At 48.2% G+C, this 17397-nt stretch overlaps 2 protein-coding genes across 7 annotated transcripts in view; both read left to right on the forward strand.

The window, feature by feature from the left end:
* The window catches only part of ano5a (anoctamin 5a), a 34621-nt gene extending 20600 nt beyond the window's left edge, over window positions 1-14021 (forward strand). For 5 of the 6 annotated variants that reach the window (XM_072698489.1, XM_072698491.1, XM_072698492.1 and 2 more), the window contains 17 exons: window positions 582-650; window positions 1425-1709; window positions 2124-2243; window positions 2472-2587; window positions 3084-3218; window positions 3881-3986; window positions 4260-4320; window positions 4958-5109; window positions 5537-5617; window positions 7192-7420; window positions 8138-8316; window positions 8759-8856; window positions 9737-9867; window positions 9961-10166; window positions 10344-10546; window positions 10651-10756; window positions 11227-14021. In XM_072698489.1, coding sequence (XP_072554590.1) covers window positions 582-650; window positions 1425-1709; window positions 2124-2243; window positions 2472-2587; window positions 3084-3218; window positions 3881-3986; window positions 4260-4320; window positions 4958-5109; window positions 5537-5617; window positions 7192-7420; window positions 8138-8316; window positions 8759-8856; window positions 9737-9867; window positions 9961-10166; window positions 10344-10546; window positions 10651-10756; window positions 11227-11460 — 2511 coding nt within the window. In that variant the 3' untranslated portion in view covers window positions 11461-14021. Of the gene's footprint in view, window positions 1-581; window positions 651-1424; window positions 1710-2123; window positions 2244-2471; window positions 2588-3083; window positions 3219-3880; window positions 3987-4259; window positions 4321-4957; window positions 5110-5536; window positions 5618-6208; window positions 6284-7191; window positions 7421-8137; window positions 8317-8758; window positions 8857-9736; window positions 9868-9960; window positions 10167-10343; window positions 10547-10650; window positions 10757-11226 lie in introns of all 6 variants that reach the window. The other variant, XM_072698490.1, reaches the window with a different exon arrangement.
* A 156-nt stretch (window positions 14022-14177) lies between these two features.
* On the forward strand, window positions 14178-17236 carry LOC111857401 (succinate receptor 1-like). The gene is made up of 2 exons (XM_023838236.2): window positions 14178-14970; window positions 15812-17236. Exons 1-2 carry the CDS (start codon window positions 14950-14952, stop codon window positions 16937-16939), a joined length of 1149 nt encoding a protein of 382 aa, XP_023694004.2. The 5' UTR covers window positions 14178-14949; the 3' UTR covers window positions 16940-17236.
* Window positions 17237-17397: the final 161 nt, after the last annotated feature.

The following is a 17397-nucleotide window of genomic DNA, read 5'->3' on the forward strand; positions in this document are numbered from 1 at the left end:
TATACATATTTGATTCTTGTATTTTTCTTGACCTTAGAAATAGTATTCAAGTAGAATTCAAAAGGATTCTGCCTCATGGTCTTTTCATACTATTTTGAGTGTTTCCTCGCTGTTTCTCTAGCTGCTGTTCTTTGTCATTCTCACACTATCACCCCTCCTCCTTCCTCTTTCCCTCATGTCGCTTTTATCTCAGAAATGCCAACAAACAATGTTAGATGCAGGGTCGCCTGACTGAGTCGAGGACCAAACCTTGGTTTTTAAGATACACTTACAAGGTCGCCAAACTGTGTTACTGTGATCCAGTCAGCTTTGCTTTTAAATTTGGAGACTTTTTTTAGCAGTGTAAAATAATACAGGATGTATGTCTGTTCCTGTAAAACAATACATTTCCTTACTCCTGTGTGTGTGTGTTGGGGGGGGGGGGGGGGCGGGCGGTGTGTGTGTGTGTGTGTGTGTGTGTATATATGACATGGTGAGGACATTGGATTAGGGTTTTGCCCATACATATGAAAGGAAGGTCTCCATTTAGATAGGTGTAACAATGTTTGTGTGTCTGTCTGTCTGTCTGTCTGTCTTTTCAGGAAAGGAGGAAGGAATATGAAGCCAACTTGATAAAAGCAGGACTGGAGCTGGAGATAGAAGATAAATCGGTAAGAAGCTGGGGTGGGACAGCTGAACACACACACACACAGACACTGCTGAAGCCATTCTGTCATACCAAATAACGGCCTTTTTTGCAAATATGTTCTGCAAACCGTAACCTTGGAGACAATAATGGTATTCCAAGCCGGCCCTCTAATGATCCTCGTATACCGTTCCCGAGTTACTGTCCTCTGCCCCACAATTCATGTTGGTTTATTATTTTTTTTGTTAGCTTGGATCTGTGCATGTTCTAAATAGCATCTAAACATTACCCAAAGGATGGTGCGCTCATTTCCGCTGTCCGCTCCACCACCTCTGGGTCAGCTTCCAAGGAATGCATAGCATTCCGGTGGGATTCTGGGAGATATTTGCAGACAGGAAGCTGTGAGGCGTTATCAGGGCCGCGCACGGTGACACATGCACACAGCGGCCAGGCCGGCTACGCCTTTCCGAGAGCCCGGCCTACGTGCGCGTGTTAAGTCACATGACCCTTTAACACAGTGCAGCAGAAGGAGGCACCGCCAGCTTTGGCCTGGAATGTTCCGGCCATAAAACCAGGAAGCCTGCAGCCTCCAACTGCAAAGCAGGTCCCTCAAAGCAATATTATGGTTGTGGGTGAAGTCGCCCAGTTCCTGTTAGCTGTCATTAGGTGCATGACAAGCAATGACAGCCTGCACGATATCATACACTAGGGTTATGCCATCAGATGCTCAAGAATCCTGTATAAAATGAACTTTACTACCCCCCCTCTCCCTTCACACTGCCCCCTTGCCCTCCGACAGGAATCGGACGACGGCAAGACATATTTCCTGAAGATTCACGCACCCTGGGAGGTGCTGGCTACCTATGCAGATGTGCTGAAGATCAAGGTGCCCTTCAAAGCCAACGACATCCCCAGCCACTACGAAATGCCCCTGGAGTGGCTCTTCCGGCCCTTCCAGCTCCCTGAGAAGGTTATGAACCCAGAGCCCGATTACTTCACCTCCCCCTTTGACAAGAGCAAGATAGATTTCTTCCTCATCGAGGACAAAGACACGTTTTTCCCTCCCTCAACACGCAACAGGATTGTGAGTCCCCCCTTGACCGCCTGCCTTGCCTGACTCCGCCCATTGATTCCAGCTCCATTATTCAATTACAATAGAAACAACAAGGATGCACTATAACTGCACGACACATAAATACTATGTTTAAACAGTTTATTTAAATATCTGTTTAATATCTATAAAATCTGTAATGATATAAGTATTGATACAGCAGACTTAACGTTCTGTTTTGACACTACTGTAATTTTTAGCTGCTGTCTGGAATGGCCTGTCACTAAATCCAGGGATATTGTGGGTAATTTATACTGGGATTCCAGTCCTCAGGTTAATAGAGCCTCTGGTGATGATGTCACAATTGCTGGCTGGAGATGTTAAGTAGACTAAACCCGCTGTGATTGGTGCATTGTAGCATGGCTCCTCCTCTTCTCCCCGCTGCAGGTGTACTACATCTTGGCCCGATGTCCGTATTATAAGGAGGACCGCAAGGACAAGGAGAAGAAGGGTCTTAAGCGCTTGCTCAACAATGGCACCTATACCTCGGCATTCCCACTACATGATGTGAGAGCCTCTGCTGCCCCCTGGTGTTCAGCCAGGTTCATAGCAGAATATACAAATTCGCTTCTCAGTTTAGGACTTTAGGCATATTGATGACAACTAAACCTGCTGAACAATATTATAATAAGACAGTGTCAATGCTGTGAATGCAGCTCACCACTGTTAATAGTAATTTGTTCTTCAGAGTGTGTGTCATAGTCATTTGAGACTGTTGACAACTTTCCTGCGCAGTGCCGGTACTGGAAGCCATCCAAGGACCCAAACTGCGAGAGCGAAAGGCACAACCTGTACAAGCACTGGGCCCACTTCTTCTGCTTCTACAAGGAGCAGCCTCTCAACCTCATCCGGTGAGGGATCCCAGCGTTTAGCCCAGTGGTCGGGGCTCCTAAATACCCCTCTGCTGCTTTTATATCCCTGCATGCTGTGGGGTACAACATTGTTCCATTTGGATCAAAGTTATATTTTGAAGCCCGATCGCACTGGGCCTTTGGATCAGTATGCTCTGAGGTGCTGCTGGAGGCTGGGCTCTGGGGTCACGTTATAGAATGACGCTGTATTTCCCATAACACCTTGGGAACTTTTAGGCCTTCAGTTATCGCAGTGGACACGGAAAAATCTGAAAATCATTCTGAAGACACACGCTGTGGCTCCGTCTAAGTCAGAAGCTCTGTTAAATCTCAGCAGATTCAGTGGCGTGAGCTTGGCACGGTGATGCACTGGCTTCTGTTTTGAGGGCTTTGAGATGGTTTCCTCTTCTTCTTTCTCTAGCTGTTCCTGTGTCAGTGTTTCCAGACTGAGCAGGTCCATCTTCACTTCCCTATAACACTTTGTTTCCCATAACAGGAAATACTATGGGGAGAAGATCGGCATCTACTTTGCCTGGCTGGGTTTCTACACGGAGATGCTGTTCTTCGCTGCTGTGGTGGGCCTGATCTGCTTTATGTACGGGCTGTTCACCTATGATGAGAACGTCTGGAGGTATACCATCTACGCAGAACCTTAAATAGATCATATTTGTGAAAAGCTGTCACTGCTTAGCCTTGTTATTCATCTAAAATTATCTTTAGTATTTAAAGTTCTAACGTAGGTGAACTTTCAGTAATGAGAAGAGTATTCCCAGATTTAAGGTACACCCAGCCAGTACTGGGTCAGTCCCATTTTTAACTCTAGAACATTTCTGTGCAGACACCTTTCTGAGTTGCTATTTTTACACTTTGTCCTCTGTTATTGTCCACTTTTGTCCTTTTGGTTGCTGATCATCACACCATCCTCTGTAAACTCTAGACACTACGGTGGCTGTTTCTGAAGTGCTGGAACCAACCTGTCTGACACCAACAATCACATCACATTCACAAACACTTAGATCGGGTTTCTGAATTGTTCTAATATCTAGCCAAACTGTAACTGTAACAGGCTTTTTGTGTTAGTGACTGAGTGTACCTAATAAACTGGCTCCTGACTCCATATCATGGTCCTGTCACTTTGAGTTTCTGCTCACAGTGCCAAGTCAGCTGATTGGGGTCAGAACCACAGGCAGTATCGGGCAGTACTAGGGTGCAGCATGGTCTGCTGTTCTTCCTCTGTAGCTGACACACTCTCTCCCTCTTTCTCCCTCTTCCTCTCCCTCTCTCTCTCAACAGTAAGGAGATCTGTGATGCTGATATCGGGGGCTCCATAGTAATGTGTCCGCTCTGTGACAAGAAGTGCGGTTACTGGAAGCTGAACTCCACCTGTGAATCCTCCTGGGTGGGTGCATCCTGTACTTCAGGACCTGGAACCTTCTTCCCCCAAACAGTAAAGCCACAGGCCAGGAGATCTGCAGTCTAAGGAGCTTAACCCAACATGTAACCATGTGCAATTGTACTCAGTGCACATATGAAAGGGAGCGACAAGCAGGTGTGAAATGTATTACAGTGATGATACAGATGCCAGTGATCAGGCCCTGAATCCTCTCAACTGCTTCATTGTATTTGTTTGTCACTGTAAAAGCTGGGGATTTACCGGCTTCCTCTTTTTCAGCAATCTCACCTGTTTGACAACGTGGCAACAGTTTTCTTTGCCATTTTTATGGGCATCTGGGGTAAGTGGCTGGTGTCCTGTAACATGCCACACAATCACAAACGCTGCAGTAAAGTGGCTGAAATATGGCTATTTGGGTGCAGCAGCCAATCACAATAATAATAATAATAGTGATAATGATAATAATGAAAATAATAATAATAATAATAATAATAGAGTGGTTTGCACTGTCCCCTCACACCGCTGGGACCTGGGTTCGAGTCTCCTCCAGGCTTCCGTGTGTGTGGAGTTTTCATGTGCTCCCCATGTCGTCGTGGGGTTTCCTCTAGGTACTCCGGTTTGCCCCTACGGTCCAAAGACATGCTGAGGCTAATTGGAGTTACCAAATGGCCCGTAGGTGTGTGTGTGTGAGTGAATGGTGTGTGAGTGTGCCCTGCGATGGGTTCGCGCCCCATCCTGGGTTGTTCCCTGCCATCCCTGCCGGTTTCAGATAATGGATAATGATAATAATAATAATAATAATAATAATAATAATATATGGGGGCTGAACTCCCTCTAGTCGATTAAAGGGATGTACTGCTCTGTTCCCATTGGTTGTTGGTTGTGCTGGACCTTTGCACCCAGTGCAGGTGGAATGCATGTCATAGGTGTGTGATGATCACCCTAACCCCCCCCCCTCCGCTGCCATGGCCCCACAGTGACCCTTTTTCTGGAGTTCTGGAAGCGCCGGCAGTCACGCCTAGAGTATGAATGGGATCTGGTGGACTTCGAGGAGGAACAGCAGCAGCTCCAGCTGCGGCCCGAGTACGAGACCAAGTGCACTGGCCGGCGGCTGAACCGCGTGACGCAGGTACTGCTGAGGAGGGGAAATGGCGCCCCCTGCTGTAGCTGTGCGGGACTGTGAGGCCTCTTGTAAAATTGTCTTCATTTGCAGAGAATGGAAAAAAACTTTGATGTATTATTGTATGGATGTTATTATAGTAAATTAGAATATAGTTTTAAAAAGATGTGAAATAAGAGATTTAGAAGACTTTTAGTCTTTATATACCAAGTGTCAGTCAGCATCATTTTTGTCTATATTCTGAATTGTTTGCTAACGGATATTATTTATTATAGGTCCTTGGGTTTAGTTTTAAATCCTTCAACGAAGACCGGAATTGGTTTTATTGGGTTGCCTTAACTATGTCATGAACAAGACGGTTTTGAAAGCACTAGTGGGCGCCGTGGGAAATGTAGCAATTTACTGTAACCATTTATTGGTCAATCGCCACCCATAGGAAGTCGAGTGGGTTCTGCACAGGAACAAGGTGGATTTTGTTGGCAAGCTGTTCCTGTGCTGGGTTACTGTGGTCCTGTGGGTAAGAGTGGCACGCAGTTCTACCAGCATGACGGCAAGAATGGGGCGACTGGGAGGGTCTGGCTGCCCCAGTGGCATGATGGGTAATTCTTTTGAGTGGGGCGTGAGTGGAGGAGGGCTGTGCCAGGACAATGGTGTTAGAAAATTTTCCAGACTGTAGCTTTTCACCAGAAGAATCATGTGATTGACATTGTTCAAATCCTCTTCTGTGCCTTTATAGTTGTGATCTGGGTGTCATTAGCTGATTTTTTATTTTTTTTCGTTTTTCTTCTGATTGGGCGGCCGATGAAGGAAATTCTCTGCTCCGCAGCCGTGATCAGGATTGTAAGCTGTTCATTTCGGGCAGTCCTGTCAGCTAAAGTGAAAATCACGCGCAATTGTAGCCGCCAGGATGATGGAGGGTCGCCCCCTGCAGACGGTTGGGGGACTTGCAGCCGTGGTCAGCGCCTGGTACAGTCCTCTCCACAAGAGGTCCATGTATAGAGCTGCAGTGGTGCCCAGTGCTTTCCCAGTCGCACCGTGGTGCCTGAGTGTGTCTGATAATTGTGCCCGCTGACCGTCTCTGTCTTTGCTTTGCTTGGTTACCGTGCAGGAAATGGAACCTTACTTACCTCTAACAAGCAAGTGTGCACGCTTCTGCCTGTCCGGGGCCACCGTTATCTTCTGGGTGAGCATCGGCCTGTCACGTCGCGCCTCTGCCTTCGTCCCTGTGGCCTCATCACACTCTCTTCATACTCATGATCTTTCTCTTTCTCACAAGCCATCCGGACCTCCTTGAGTATGTTGTGTAGATCGTAGCAAGCCGAGGAATCCAGTACACTCCCACGCGCTCTTGTTTGTATGGGTGCGTTCACACGAGCTTAATATGTGTGTCTGTATGCGTGTTTCCTCAGTGCCCCTGCAGATGGCGCTACGACCATTAACGACCTGTAATGGTCAGAGGTGGAAAGTTCAGGTTCAGAAAGTACAAATCCAGACCAGGATTTTGTTTCAACCGATCATTTGAGTACTCTGTGACTGTGACTCTTTATAATCAACTGGTTGGTTGAAACAAAATCTTGGTTTGGATTTGTACTTCCTGGATATGAAATTTCCACCCCCGGTAACTGGCAGTAATGAGCCCTTTAGGTAATCCAAGCTGATATTTACTGCAGGAAAACTCAGCAAGACGTAACAGGCCTGTTCCACCTGTAGAACCACTGTGAACTGCGATGATTCATTTGGTGAAATAAAGGAAAGAAGATCTCAGCTGTATAGTGTGGTTTGGGAGTGTAATGTGCACTACATTGTCGCCACGTGAAGGTTAATCTGTCGATTTAAAATATTTTGCTGTTTATAATAAGTAAATAATATTCAGCGTCATAAACGTGCTGTCTCGTGTAAAAGTCCGCAACACGCGTGTCTCTGTGCGAATATTTCACGTTTAACCTGTCCACTACACATGTGAGCGTTACGTGTTTGAGAGCGTGCTGTGAGCATGTCTGGGTGTGCCTCCGTGTGTGCGCTTGTTTGTGTGTGCGCGTTCGCACGAACTTCATATGCGTGTCTGTAGCGAGTCTCCTCGCCGCCCTACAGATGGCGCTCATCATCGCCAGCATTATCGGCGTCATCGCTTACCGCCTGGCAGTGTATGCCGCCTTCGCCAGCATCATGAAGGACAGCCCCACCAGTAAGATCCAGGTGGTGGGCTCCCTCATCACCCCACAGCTCGCCACCTCCGTCACGGCCTCCTGCATCAACTTCGTCATCATCATGATCCTGAACTTCTTCTACGAGCGTGTGGCCATCTGGATCACTGACATGGGTGAGGGCTCTTCCCTGTCCAGGGGGCAAGTGTTACATAATCATGAGGACTTTTATTCACCATTTTTCAGTCAAGAGTACAGATATTTGTAGGTTTTTGATTGTTCCGTCTTGCTCTCCTCGTGATCCCTAACCCCACACCCACTCCTATAGCATGGGTCTGAGAATAGGGTCAGTCATCAGTCTGGGGTTTGGAGCTTGGGGTTTGGAGCTTGTTCAAAGGTCAATTTAATTACCAAATTGCCCATAGGTGTGTGTGTGGGGGGGTGTGATGGGTTGGCACCCCATTCTAGGTTATTCCCTACCTTGCACCCGTAGCCTCCAGGATAGGCTCTGGATGCCGAACAGGACAAGTGGACGCAGATGATGGATGAATGAATGGAGCTTTGCTCAAGGACCCAAAAGTGATACTATTAGTCTGCTGGAAGGTTCAAAACTTCTAATAGGAACTTGTGTTGTACCCTTGACTGAAACATTTTGAGGGTTTGAGGGTCTCATGAACATGAGATGCAGTAGAAAGACTTTAAAGCTTCGGAGATGTAGGATGTGAAGATGGACGGTAACCGGCTGCACAGATGTAGGAGTTCACATAGTAAAACGGAACCCGCATGCCTGGGCGACACTCGGGAGAGGGCTGCCCCCCCCCCCCCCGGTATGTCCATAACAAATCGGGTCACTCGTTATCGGTGTGTAGCAAACCTGTCGCCCTTCCCAACAGAAATACCCAAGACACACCTGGAGTACGAGAACAAGCTGACGATGAAGATGTTCCTCTTCCAGTTTGTCAACTATTACTCGTCCTGCTTCTACGTGGCCTTCTTCAAGGGCAAGTTCGTTGGCTATCCGGGGAAGTACACTTACATGTTCGGCGAGTGGAGCAGCCTGAGGAACGAGGAGGTACTGTGTCACCTGCGTCCCAAACTGTCCTGCCACTGCTGGGTGGCATTCCACTTTCCCCCATTATCTGGATAATGTCACATCCGTCACAGATTTACATTATTCCACTTGAGTGTATCATTGAGTGAGCATCGAGAACCAGAGCTAACACAGAACGTCAGAACACAGCTATGACCGGAGAACGCCTACGTGACTGAGCATTTAGTGATAAATTCAAATGCAGAACATCATGTTTTCGGCACAGGAATTTTTTATTATTATTGCTTATTACGTGGAGGAGGATAAAAACACCACAGTCATCAAAGGCAGATGAGAGCCAAAATGCAACTAATGGTAATCATAACTATTTATGTGCTCCCTCACTTTCGGTGAGATATAAGTGTTACGGGTGTTAAGGTTAGTGCACATGTGACCCTCTCCGCTGCTGTCGCCCTCTCCACAGTGTGACCCGGGTGGCTGCCTCATTGAGCTGACTACCCAGCTGGTCATCGTCATGGCCGGCAAGCAGCTGTGGGGCAACGTCCAGGAAGCGCTGGTGCCGTAAGTGAACTCATGGTCCCTGGCCCCACACCCACTCATTTAGCCTGACGGTCCCTAACCCCAAACCCACTCATTTAGCCTGACGGTCCCTAACCCCACACCCACTCATTTAGCCTGACGGTCCCTAACCCCACACCCACTCATTTAGCCTGACGGTCCCTAAGCACACACCCACTCATTTAGCCTGACGGTCCCTAACCCCACACCCACTCATTTAGCCTGACGGTCCCTAACCCCACACCCACTCATTTAGCCTGACGGTCCCTAACCCCACACCCACTCATTTAGCCTGACGGTCCCTAACCCCACACCCACTCATTTAGCCTGACGGTCCCTAACCCCACACCCACTCATTTAGCCTGACGGTCCCTAACCCCGCACCCACTCATTTAGCCTGACGGTCTCTAACCCAACACCCACTCATTTAGCCTGACGGTCCCTAACCCCACACCCACTCATTTAGCCTGACGGTCCCTAACCCCACACCCACTCATTTAGCCTGACGGTCCCTAACCCCGCACCCACTCATTTAGCCTGACGGTCCTTAACCCCGCACCCACTCATTTAGCCTGACGGTCCCTAACCCCGCACCCACTCATTTAGCCTGACGGTCCCTAACCCAACACCCACTCATTTAGCCTGACGGTCCCTAACCCCACACCCACTCATTTAGCCTGACGGTCCCTAACCCCACACCCACTCATTTAGCCTGACGGTCCCTAACCCCACACCCACTCATTTAGCCTGACGGTCCTTAACCCCACACCCACTCATTTAGCCTGACGGTCCCTAACCCCACACCCACTCATTTAGCCTGACGGTCCCTAACCCCACACCCACTCATCAGATGAATTTACACAGTGCCCCCACATGCTTGTAGATGGCTGTGGAACTGGTGGGGCAGCAGGAAGGCGCGCAGCCACCCAGAGAGCCTCTACAGCCGCTGGGAGCAGGACCACGACCTGCAGAACTTTACCCAGCTGGGCCTCTTCTACGAGTACCTGGAGATGGGTGAGCTGGGAACCTTTACGTCAGGGTCCAGTCCTGGGTGATCAGCCGCTCCGCGGATGACCTAACCTCCAGCCCGCTGCCCCCCTCCCGCAGTGATCCAGTTTGGCTTCATCACACTCTTCGTGGCGTCGTTCCCGCTAGCGCCCCTGCTGGCGCTTTTCAACAACATCGTTGAGATCCGGGTGGACGCCTGGAAGTTCACCACGCAGTTCCGCCGCCCCGTGGCCGCCAAGGCACACAGCATCGGCGCCTGGGAGGAGATCCTGAACGCCATGGCCATCCTGTCCGTGGTCACCAACGTGCGTTTTTCCCACAATACCTTTAAACCAAATTCATATATTTGTTCAGGCAGCTGTCGACCCAAATCCCGTGTATATTATGCTTAATTTAAGTTGAACAGTACAGACTGTAACAGGACGTCTTCCTGCTGCTCCTCCCATGTGACCCGCTTCTCCTGCCCCCATTGGCTCTCCCAGGCCTTCATCGTGGCCTTCACCTCGGACATGATCCCACGCCTGGTCTACTACTACGCCTACCACCCAGGAAACAGCCCCACTATGGAGGGCTACATCAAGGACAGCCTCGCCATCTACAACATCTCGCAGTTCCCGGAGCAAAACCAGCCAGAGATGAATGAGAATCCATCCTGGTTCAACACGTCCACCATCTTGACATGCAGGTGCGTGTGCCTGAAGGCGAGGAAGGCCGACCTCGCGTGTTTCAGTTTAGGTTTATAGTGAGATGGGCTCATAAACCACGGTGCGTGTGCACGTGTGTCTGTAGATACCGTGATTACCGCTACCCACCTGGCCACGAGAAGGAGTACGCCCACACCATGCAGTTCTGGCACATCCTCGCAGCCAAGCTGGCTTTCATCATCATCATGGAGGTAAGTTGCCCAAATGGGGCATGGTCGGTTTTTTTGGAACCCCACTCAAAAAGTCACTTTACCCTCTTTCTCAGTGTAGTGACTGTTTCTGGCCAACAGGGGGCCCCCAAACCAAATGTGTTTCCTCCAGCATATAGTCCAAGATTTTTCGGAAAAATATATAGCCAGCTCTGTGGTTCGGGTCTGTGGACCCAGTATCACTACAGGATTAATATAATATTCCTCTTTCTAGTACTGGGAAGGCTCTTCTCATGGCCGTAGATTTGGGTGTGGACAGTCGGCCCGTGTTCCTAGCAGTATTGTTAGAGTAATGTGTGTTTGGTGGGGCGGGGGGTTTGGTGGGGTGGGGGGGGTTTGGGGCCGATTTACTCCCTACTAGTGTTGAATCCAAACTTACAGCCTTGGGTCTGGTGGACGTTTCGGTCTGGAGGGACGCTGCAGTGCTGACCTTTGACCTGCTCTCCCCGCAGCACGTGGTGTTCGTGGTGAAGTTCTTCGTGGCGTGGATGATCCCCGACGTGCCGTCCGAGGTGAAGGCCCGCATCAAGCGGGAGCGCTACCTCATCCAGGAGTACCTGCACAACTACGAGCTGGAGAAGCTGAAGGTGCAACTGAGCCAGAGTAATGGCTGCCATGCCCCCCCGGACTCGGGCTGCGTCAGCACCATCACGGACCGGCACGAGGTGTTCTCAGAGTGCCTGTAGCCCTGGCCCACCTCACCCATCTCCCTCAGTGGGTTCCTCCTGGACAATCACTGTTGGGTCTGTCACTAGGGTTCAGGATTAGGGGTGCCACCTGCCCCACGCACCCCCACATCTGCCAAAGCGGACTCGACTATTGCTGAAGGGCCTTCTTGCTTTCTAATTAAAGCAACACTGTATGCGTTTTATTTTTAGCAGGGAATACCTGTCCCGCACTACAGGGGGCGCTATAACCCACTCCCAAAACCGGTAAACTGGGCTGGGAGGGGAGGGGGGGTGCATGTAGAAGTGTCGTCTAGCGGTGATGTGCTACAGCACGCTCATCGCCTGGCCGGCTGGTCACACGCCGCATGCTGCGTGGGCGTGTCCGCTGCTTGTTACTATGGCGACTGGCGGAACACAACATAAGGAGCCACAATGTTCAGCAGGTTCTGACCGATCATTCCATCCCACTGCTTGCTCTCTATGCTGTAATCAGCATCAGGGATGAATGGGCTTTTATTTATTCTCTCACAGACTATATATGTGTGTATATATATGTATATATATATATATATATATATATATATATATATTAAAGGCGCACGTTTACTTTTCATCGGTGTCTGTTGTGTATAAAAATTATGGACAACGGTCCATCCAGATTTTTTTTAAAGTCTATTTCTGTTTCATTATGCGTTCTTATTTGTTGATCGAACTATGACAAAATGTGTTTCTTTTGTTTTACTTGGGAGGGATGGATGGGTTAGTCTGAATACTTATCAGAGTCAAAGAACTCAAAACTGTAAGGGGTGGGGGGTGGTGTGCGGTTCTCTGCGATTTCCAAACTGCGGCATTGCATCTGGAGGACCTCCTCCTGTGAGACATCCTTCAGCAGACCTCTCTCTTTCAGCTGATCTGAATTAGAATCCCATGGCTTGAGGTTTGAGACTTGTCCTATACATATATGAACTTGTTTTTACTGTATGTAGGCCGGTGGAGCTTCTCCTGTTAATATTTCCCTGTAGATGAGGGATATTAATGTCGCCAAAATCACCTGTCCATCATGGAATCTACACTTTGACATTGAATAGTATTACTGCACTGCTGTATAGCTCCCCCCTGTGGTCATTGCTTTGTATCGCTGTCACCTGTAAGTCACACAGACTTTTATAAGTGCACTTCTCTTCTATTCCTTTTTTGTGACATTCTGCACATGCAGAAAGCAGGAGGCTGAGTGCAGGGGCCAGATCCAGCATTTCCACACTCCCAAAAGATCTCAGTGTAGCGGACAGTTTATGGACCCAGGGTCAGGAGGGCGACCCACTGGTCGCACGACTGGTTCTGCATCAAAAGGATATTCGATGAAAGTGTCCCCTTTGTCATGGAGGGTAGTGAAAATGACCCCAGAGAGATAGAGTAGTCATGTTTGAATTTATTAGTCCCTTAGACGTCCATCTACTACTTTCCTAAATCTTTCTTTTGTTTATCTATTAAAAGCTAAGGCCAAATTCATGAACCACTGCTGTGTGTCGTGCAAATTCCTGCTGGCTGTATCTTTATTAAAAATTATCTTTAATGCAGGACTATCACCCAGTTTAGGTAAGGTAATTCTACAAGGCTGTACTAAATATTTCAGATTTATAACTTTATTATTATTTGGGCAACGTTAATCAGATATGTAGCACTGTACATTTATTTATGTCCTGAATTCACAGCCTGTGGGGGGGGGGGGGTCGGCTGGTGTTCGTTACCCCCAGGAACAGCTGTCGCATGTTGACTGTTTTGAAGCAGTTGCCCTGAGCGTGGTGCCTTGTGTGGGGGGGGGGAAATGTCTTTTTAATGTGCCTGTATTTACCCAGATGTCAGGAGCTAATGAAAGCTTCCCTGTGGATCCGGGAACAATGCAGTGCCCTCGCACAAAGGGCGCCACCTGTCTTTTGTGTGAGGTGCTGCGCTCTTTTATTTACTTGCCTGTTAGTCATGGTGGAAGGACGGAATAGTGGGGACCTTCTAGGTTCTGCATCAAGCACTTAACAAAGGAGGTGGGGGCGGGGGGTAAAGTCCAAAGACAGTGTGAGAGTCCCATTAATTTCACACCATCTACAGTGATTTCAGGTAATCCTCAAAAACTTCAATGTATCCTTAGTAAAAAAAAATCGCTATATTGAAAATTACAGGTTAATATATTTTAAGCTTTGTAAGTGACATTTCAATTGTGGGTATTTTTTACTTTGCCTTTGTCCATTTTAATTTGTTTAAATCTGATCTGCTTTTTAAAAGAACATGAATGATGTGTTTTTTTTTATATATATTAGTTTGTTGATTCACTTTAATATGCAAAGCCTGTTGTCTCAAAACAATGAATGCTTCAGCTTTCTTGTGAAATGTACTCTGATCTGTCTGACTGGTGTATCCAGGGTAACCAGTGGGGGGGCAGAAAGTTTTCATGATGTCACACGACACATCTATGCAGTAATAAACTTCACTGTGATCTATTGAAGCCACAACTCTGTCTCCTTAAGCCTTAAAATTCCCTGTTTACCTCTTTTTTTTAACTAAATAAATCTTTTATTCTGTTTTTATTCTGTTTTCCTTGTTTTATTATGTTTGGGATTTGAAAAAGTCGGGCCTTATCACGGCTGCACACAAACCACTTTTTATTCCGGAAATGGTGTTCTGAGTTTTATGTTTCACTGCTTGCTGGTAAAAAGAGTAGATAACTGATGGTTAAGATGCTGGGCTGCTAATCCAGAATGGGTTTGAATCCCATCCTTAAAATTTGAGCAAGACCCTTATCCCCCACTTGCTCTAAGGGCTGGCTGAATCTGCTTTCTCAAAAAATGTATGTTGCTATGGAAAAAGGTTTCTTAATTGTAAAATTGTGTTTGTATAGTGTTTCAAAGCATTGTTTACTGTTATTCAACTAGACAGTCATTCGATTACATTGGACATGGAAGTTAAACCATTAAAGTAAAACCACAACATATGAAAAAAAGATTTTAAAACTCATTCTGTTCACTTTCAGGTTCTCACATTATTCTGTCCAAAATGAAAATCCAGCCAAATTTCTTACTGACCTCATTGCTAGTCCATGGTGCTGGTGTAGTGAGAAGCAACACTGTGTGGTTCAGTAAGTTAGAACACTATATCTGTGATTGGAAGGTTGCTGGTTCCAATCCCAGGGTAGGTAGGGTAATTTCACTCTTGGCCCCTAAGCAAACTTACTTGCTCCGTTCTCTCAAAAACATATATCACTTTATTACTTTGCATCTACCAAATGAGTAGATAAGTAAAGGCGGGTTCCAGGGCGATGCCGGGCACGGCGTGGCAGATGGTTGGGCTGGCGCCGGCCGGAGGCGTGTGCTGCCCCCAGGGCGGGGTGTTTGCGTAGGCGCCCAGTCGTGCTCGTCACCCAGGTATGCGGCCGGCAGCACGGAGCCGCGCTTGGCTCCCCCACCGCCGCCACAGAAACACCTCCACTGCCTGGAGAAGAGAGGCAGCCTCCATGACATGGGGAACACACAGACACAGGTGAGGGACACGTGGGGGGGGGACACGGGGAAGCGGCGGGGCGATCCTCACATGGCGCAACCAGCACCCCGGTTACTTACACTCACTCCATATTTACTTATTCATTTCACCTTTTACTTCATCCCATGTTACTTCTCACTCAGTAAAGAGTCTAGTATTAAAAGTATGTGTAAAATTTCATGTGTAAATTGTCTTGCATGTTATATGTTAACATATCGGTGCTTGTATGTTTAACATATTGCTCAGTGAAGATGATTCTGATATAGTGATGTAGTATATAACCATGAATTGTCACGAAGAAAGTTTCGCTTTGCTGTTGTTTTTTTTTTAATTACATATGATTAAGTCTTTCTAAATACAGACTGGTTTGAGTATTTTTTCCATGAAAGTACGTGAACCTTTAAAAAGTGTCATCGAATACATTATGAAAGCTGCACTTTCATAATGTATTCATTAAGTATTCATAAAACATTCATAAACATCATGTATGTATACCTTAACATCATAACCTCCCTTCACAGCTGTAATATACATTAATAACAAACATTATATAATAACAAACATTATAATTGTATAATAATGTAATGTTTGTTATTAATGAATATTAAAGCTGTTAAGGGATGTTAGGATGTTAAATTGCTGCTTATAAATGTTCTATGAATGCATTATGAAAGTGCACTTAATGTAAAGCGTCACCGAACCTTTTAACAGGTTTGTAAATGACGGACGTTTGCTAAAAGACGTCCAGTGAAGCGTGAAAGAACTGATGGCAAACAGAGACATGAAGAGGGTGGCCACCCGCCAGAGGTTCAATTAGTGGTTTCTGTTTTTGCACATGCAGCAGCCGCTGGAGATGACCTACTGTGACCTGAGCGGCCAGAACCAACAGGCCATGATGGTCATACAGCTGTATATGCTGCCGGCCTTCTTCCTGGGGGTGCTGGGCCTGGGGCTCCCCCTCAACCTGCTCTCCCTCTGGGTCTTCTCACGCCGCCTGAAGCGCTGGTCTCGCGGCACGGCGTTCCTCTTCAACCTGGCCCTGGCCGACACCTCCTGGCTCCTGATTCTACCGTTCCTGGTCCAGTATCACCTGGCCCAGATGAACTGGACCCTGGGCTGGCAGTTCTGCACCGCGGTGCGTCTGGTCTACCACAGTTACTTCTACCTCAGCATCTTCTTCGTGACGTGCATCAGCGTGGACCGCTACGCCGCCATCGTGCACCCGCTGCGCTCGTTGGCTCTGTTGGGCCGCCGCCCCACCAGCCTGCTCTGTATCTCTATCTGGGGCTTCACCTTGGCCTTCAGCAGCCCCGTGGCCCTGATGACACTGACCCAGCGCTGCCCGAGGACCAACCACACCATCTGCACCATGTACGTCCTGCTGGAGAACACCCGGCAGAGCCTCCCCTTCTCCCTCTACTGGTCCTGCGTCGGGTTCCTGTTGCCACTCGCCGCTATTGGCTACTGCTGCTGCCGTAGCGTGCAGGAGTTGCGACGGCGGCCCGGCCTCCAGAACAGAAGGGGGCGCCATTTAACTCGGGTGCTGAGCATCGCGCTGGTCCTCTTCGCCCTATTCTACCTACCCTACCACCTGACCCGCAATGCGGCCATCGTGGTGCGGGCCGTCCACCCCTGGGACCAGGCCAGTTGGGGGCCCGCCGACGTGGCTTTCTCCCTGGAGATGTGCCTGTGCAGCCTCAACACCTGTGTCAACCCGCTCTTCAGCTGCTCCGCGGGCCGCCAGTTTCGTCAGGAGTTCTGGGGCATCTTCTCCAGACTGTGCCAGTGCGGCTCGAACCCGAGGCCGGCAGCGGCACTTCAGGAGAGAGCTCTGGGGCCGGAGGAACACGGCACAGCCGCGGTGTGGGCGGAGGGCACTGCGTGCTTAACGCACAACTGGTTTCCATCTAGCAGGGAGAACGTGGAGCCATGGAGGGCAGAGGGCAGGCAGGCAGCACAAAAACACTAATGACCATTTTGACCCTCTGTGATTAGTGAACTAAATCAAGCTGTTAGTGCAGCAGTCTGCATGTCTGCTGATCAGACTGTAAAACAATAAACTTTGTGGACTTTGTGCAGTTGACACTTTCCCATCTAACACCTTTTGTAAACTTTAAAAACAAATTCGGGGGGAGGCACCACATTTGCGTAAAAAATTTTACAGATCTGCACTGCAGATGATTTGCATAGTTTCCATATTAGTTCCTCTCCTGTTTCTACGCCAGATCACTTCTGAGGCTATTTGCTTGTTATATCTTAGTTTGTATATATGTATTTGTAAGTATCTATTTATGATTCCGGTTTGTGTATTGGATTAAAAGTGTAATAAAAATGTAAACTTTAATGTTACGACGTCTCCGTATGGTTGTGGTGCGTCTGGAGCCCCCTCAATTTTGTGACACCGCCCCCGTCTCCGCCATCCGGAAG

The sequence above is a fragment of the Paramormyrops kingsleyae genome, chromosome 13 (genome assembly GCF_048594095.1).
Source record: "Paramormyrops kingsleyae isolate MSU_618 chromosome 13, PKINGS_0.4, whole genome shotgun sequence".
Classification (NCBI taxonomy): Eukaryota; Metazoa; Chordata; class Actinopteri; order Osteoglossiformes; family Mormyridae; genus Paramormyrops; species Paramormyrops kingsleyae.

Bases quoted from the DNA above. Each gene is read 5' to 3' on its own strand.
- LOC111857401 (XM_023838236.2), top strand. From the start codon at position 14,950: ATGGGGAACACACAGACACAG. The intron at 14,971-15,811 runs GTGAGGGACACG...TTGCACATGCAG, and splicing joins TGGGGAACACACAGACACAG to CAGCCGCTGGAGATGACCTA.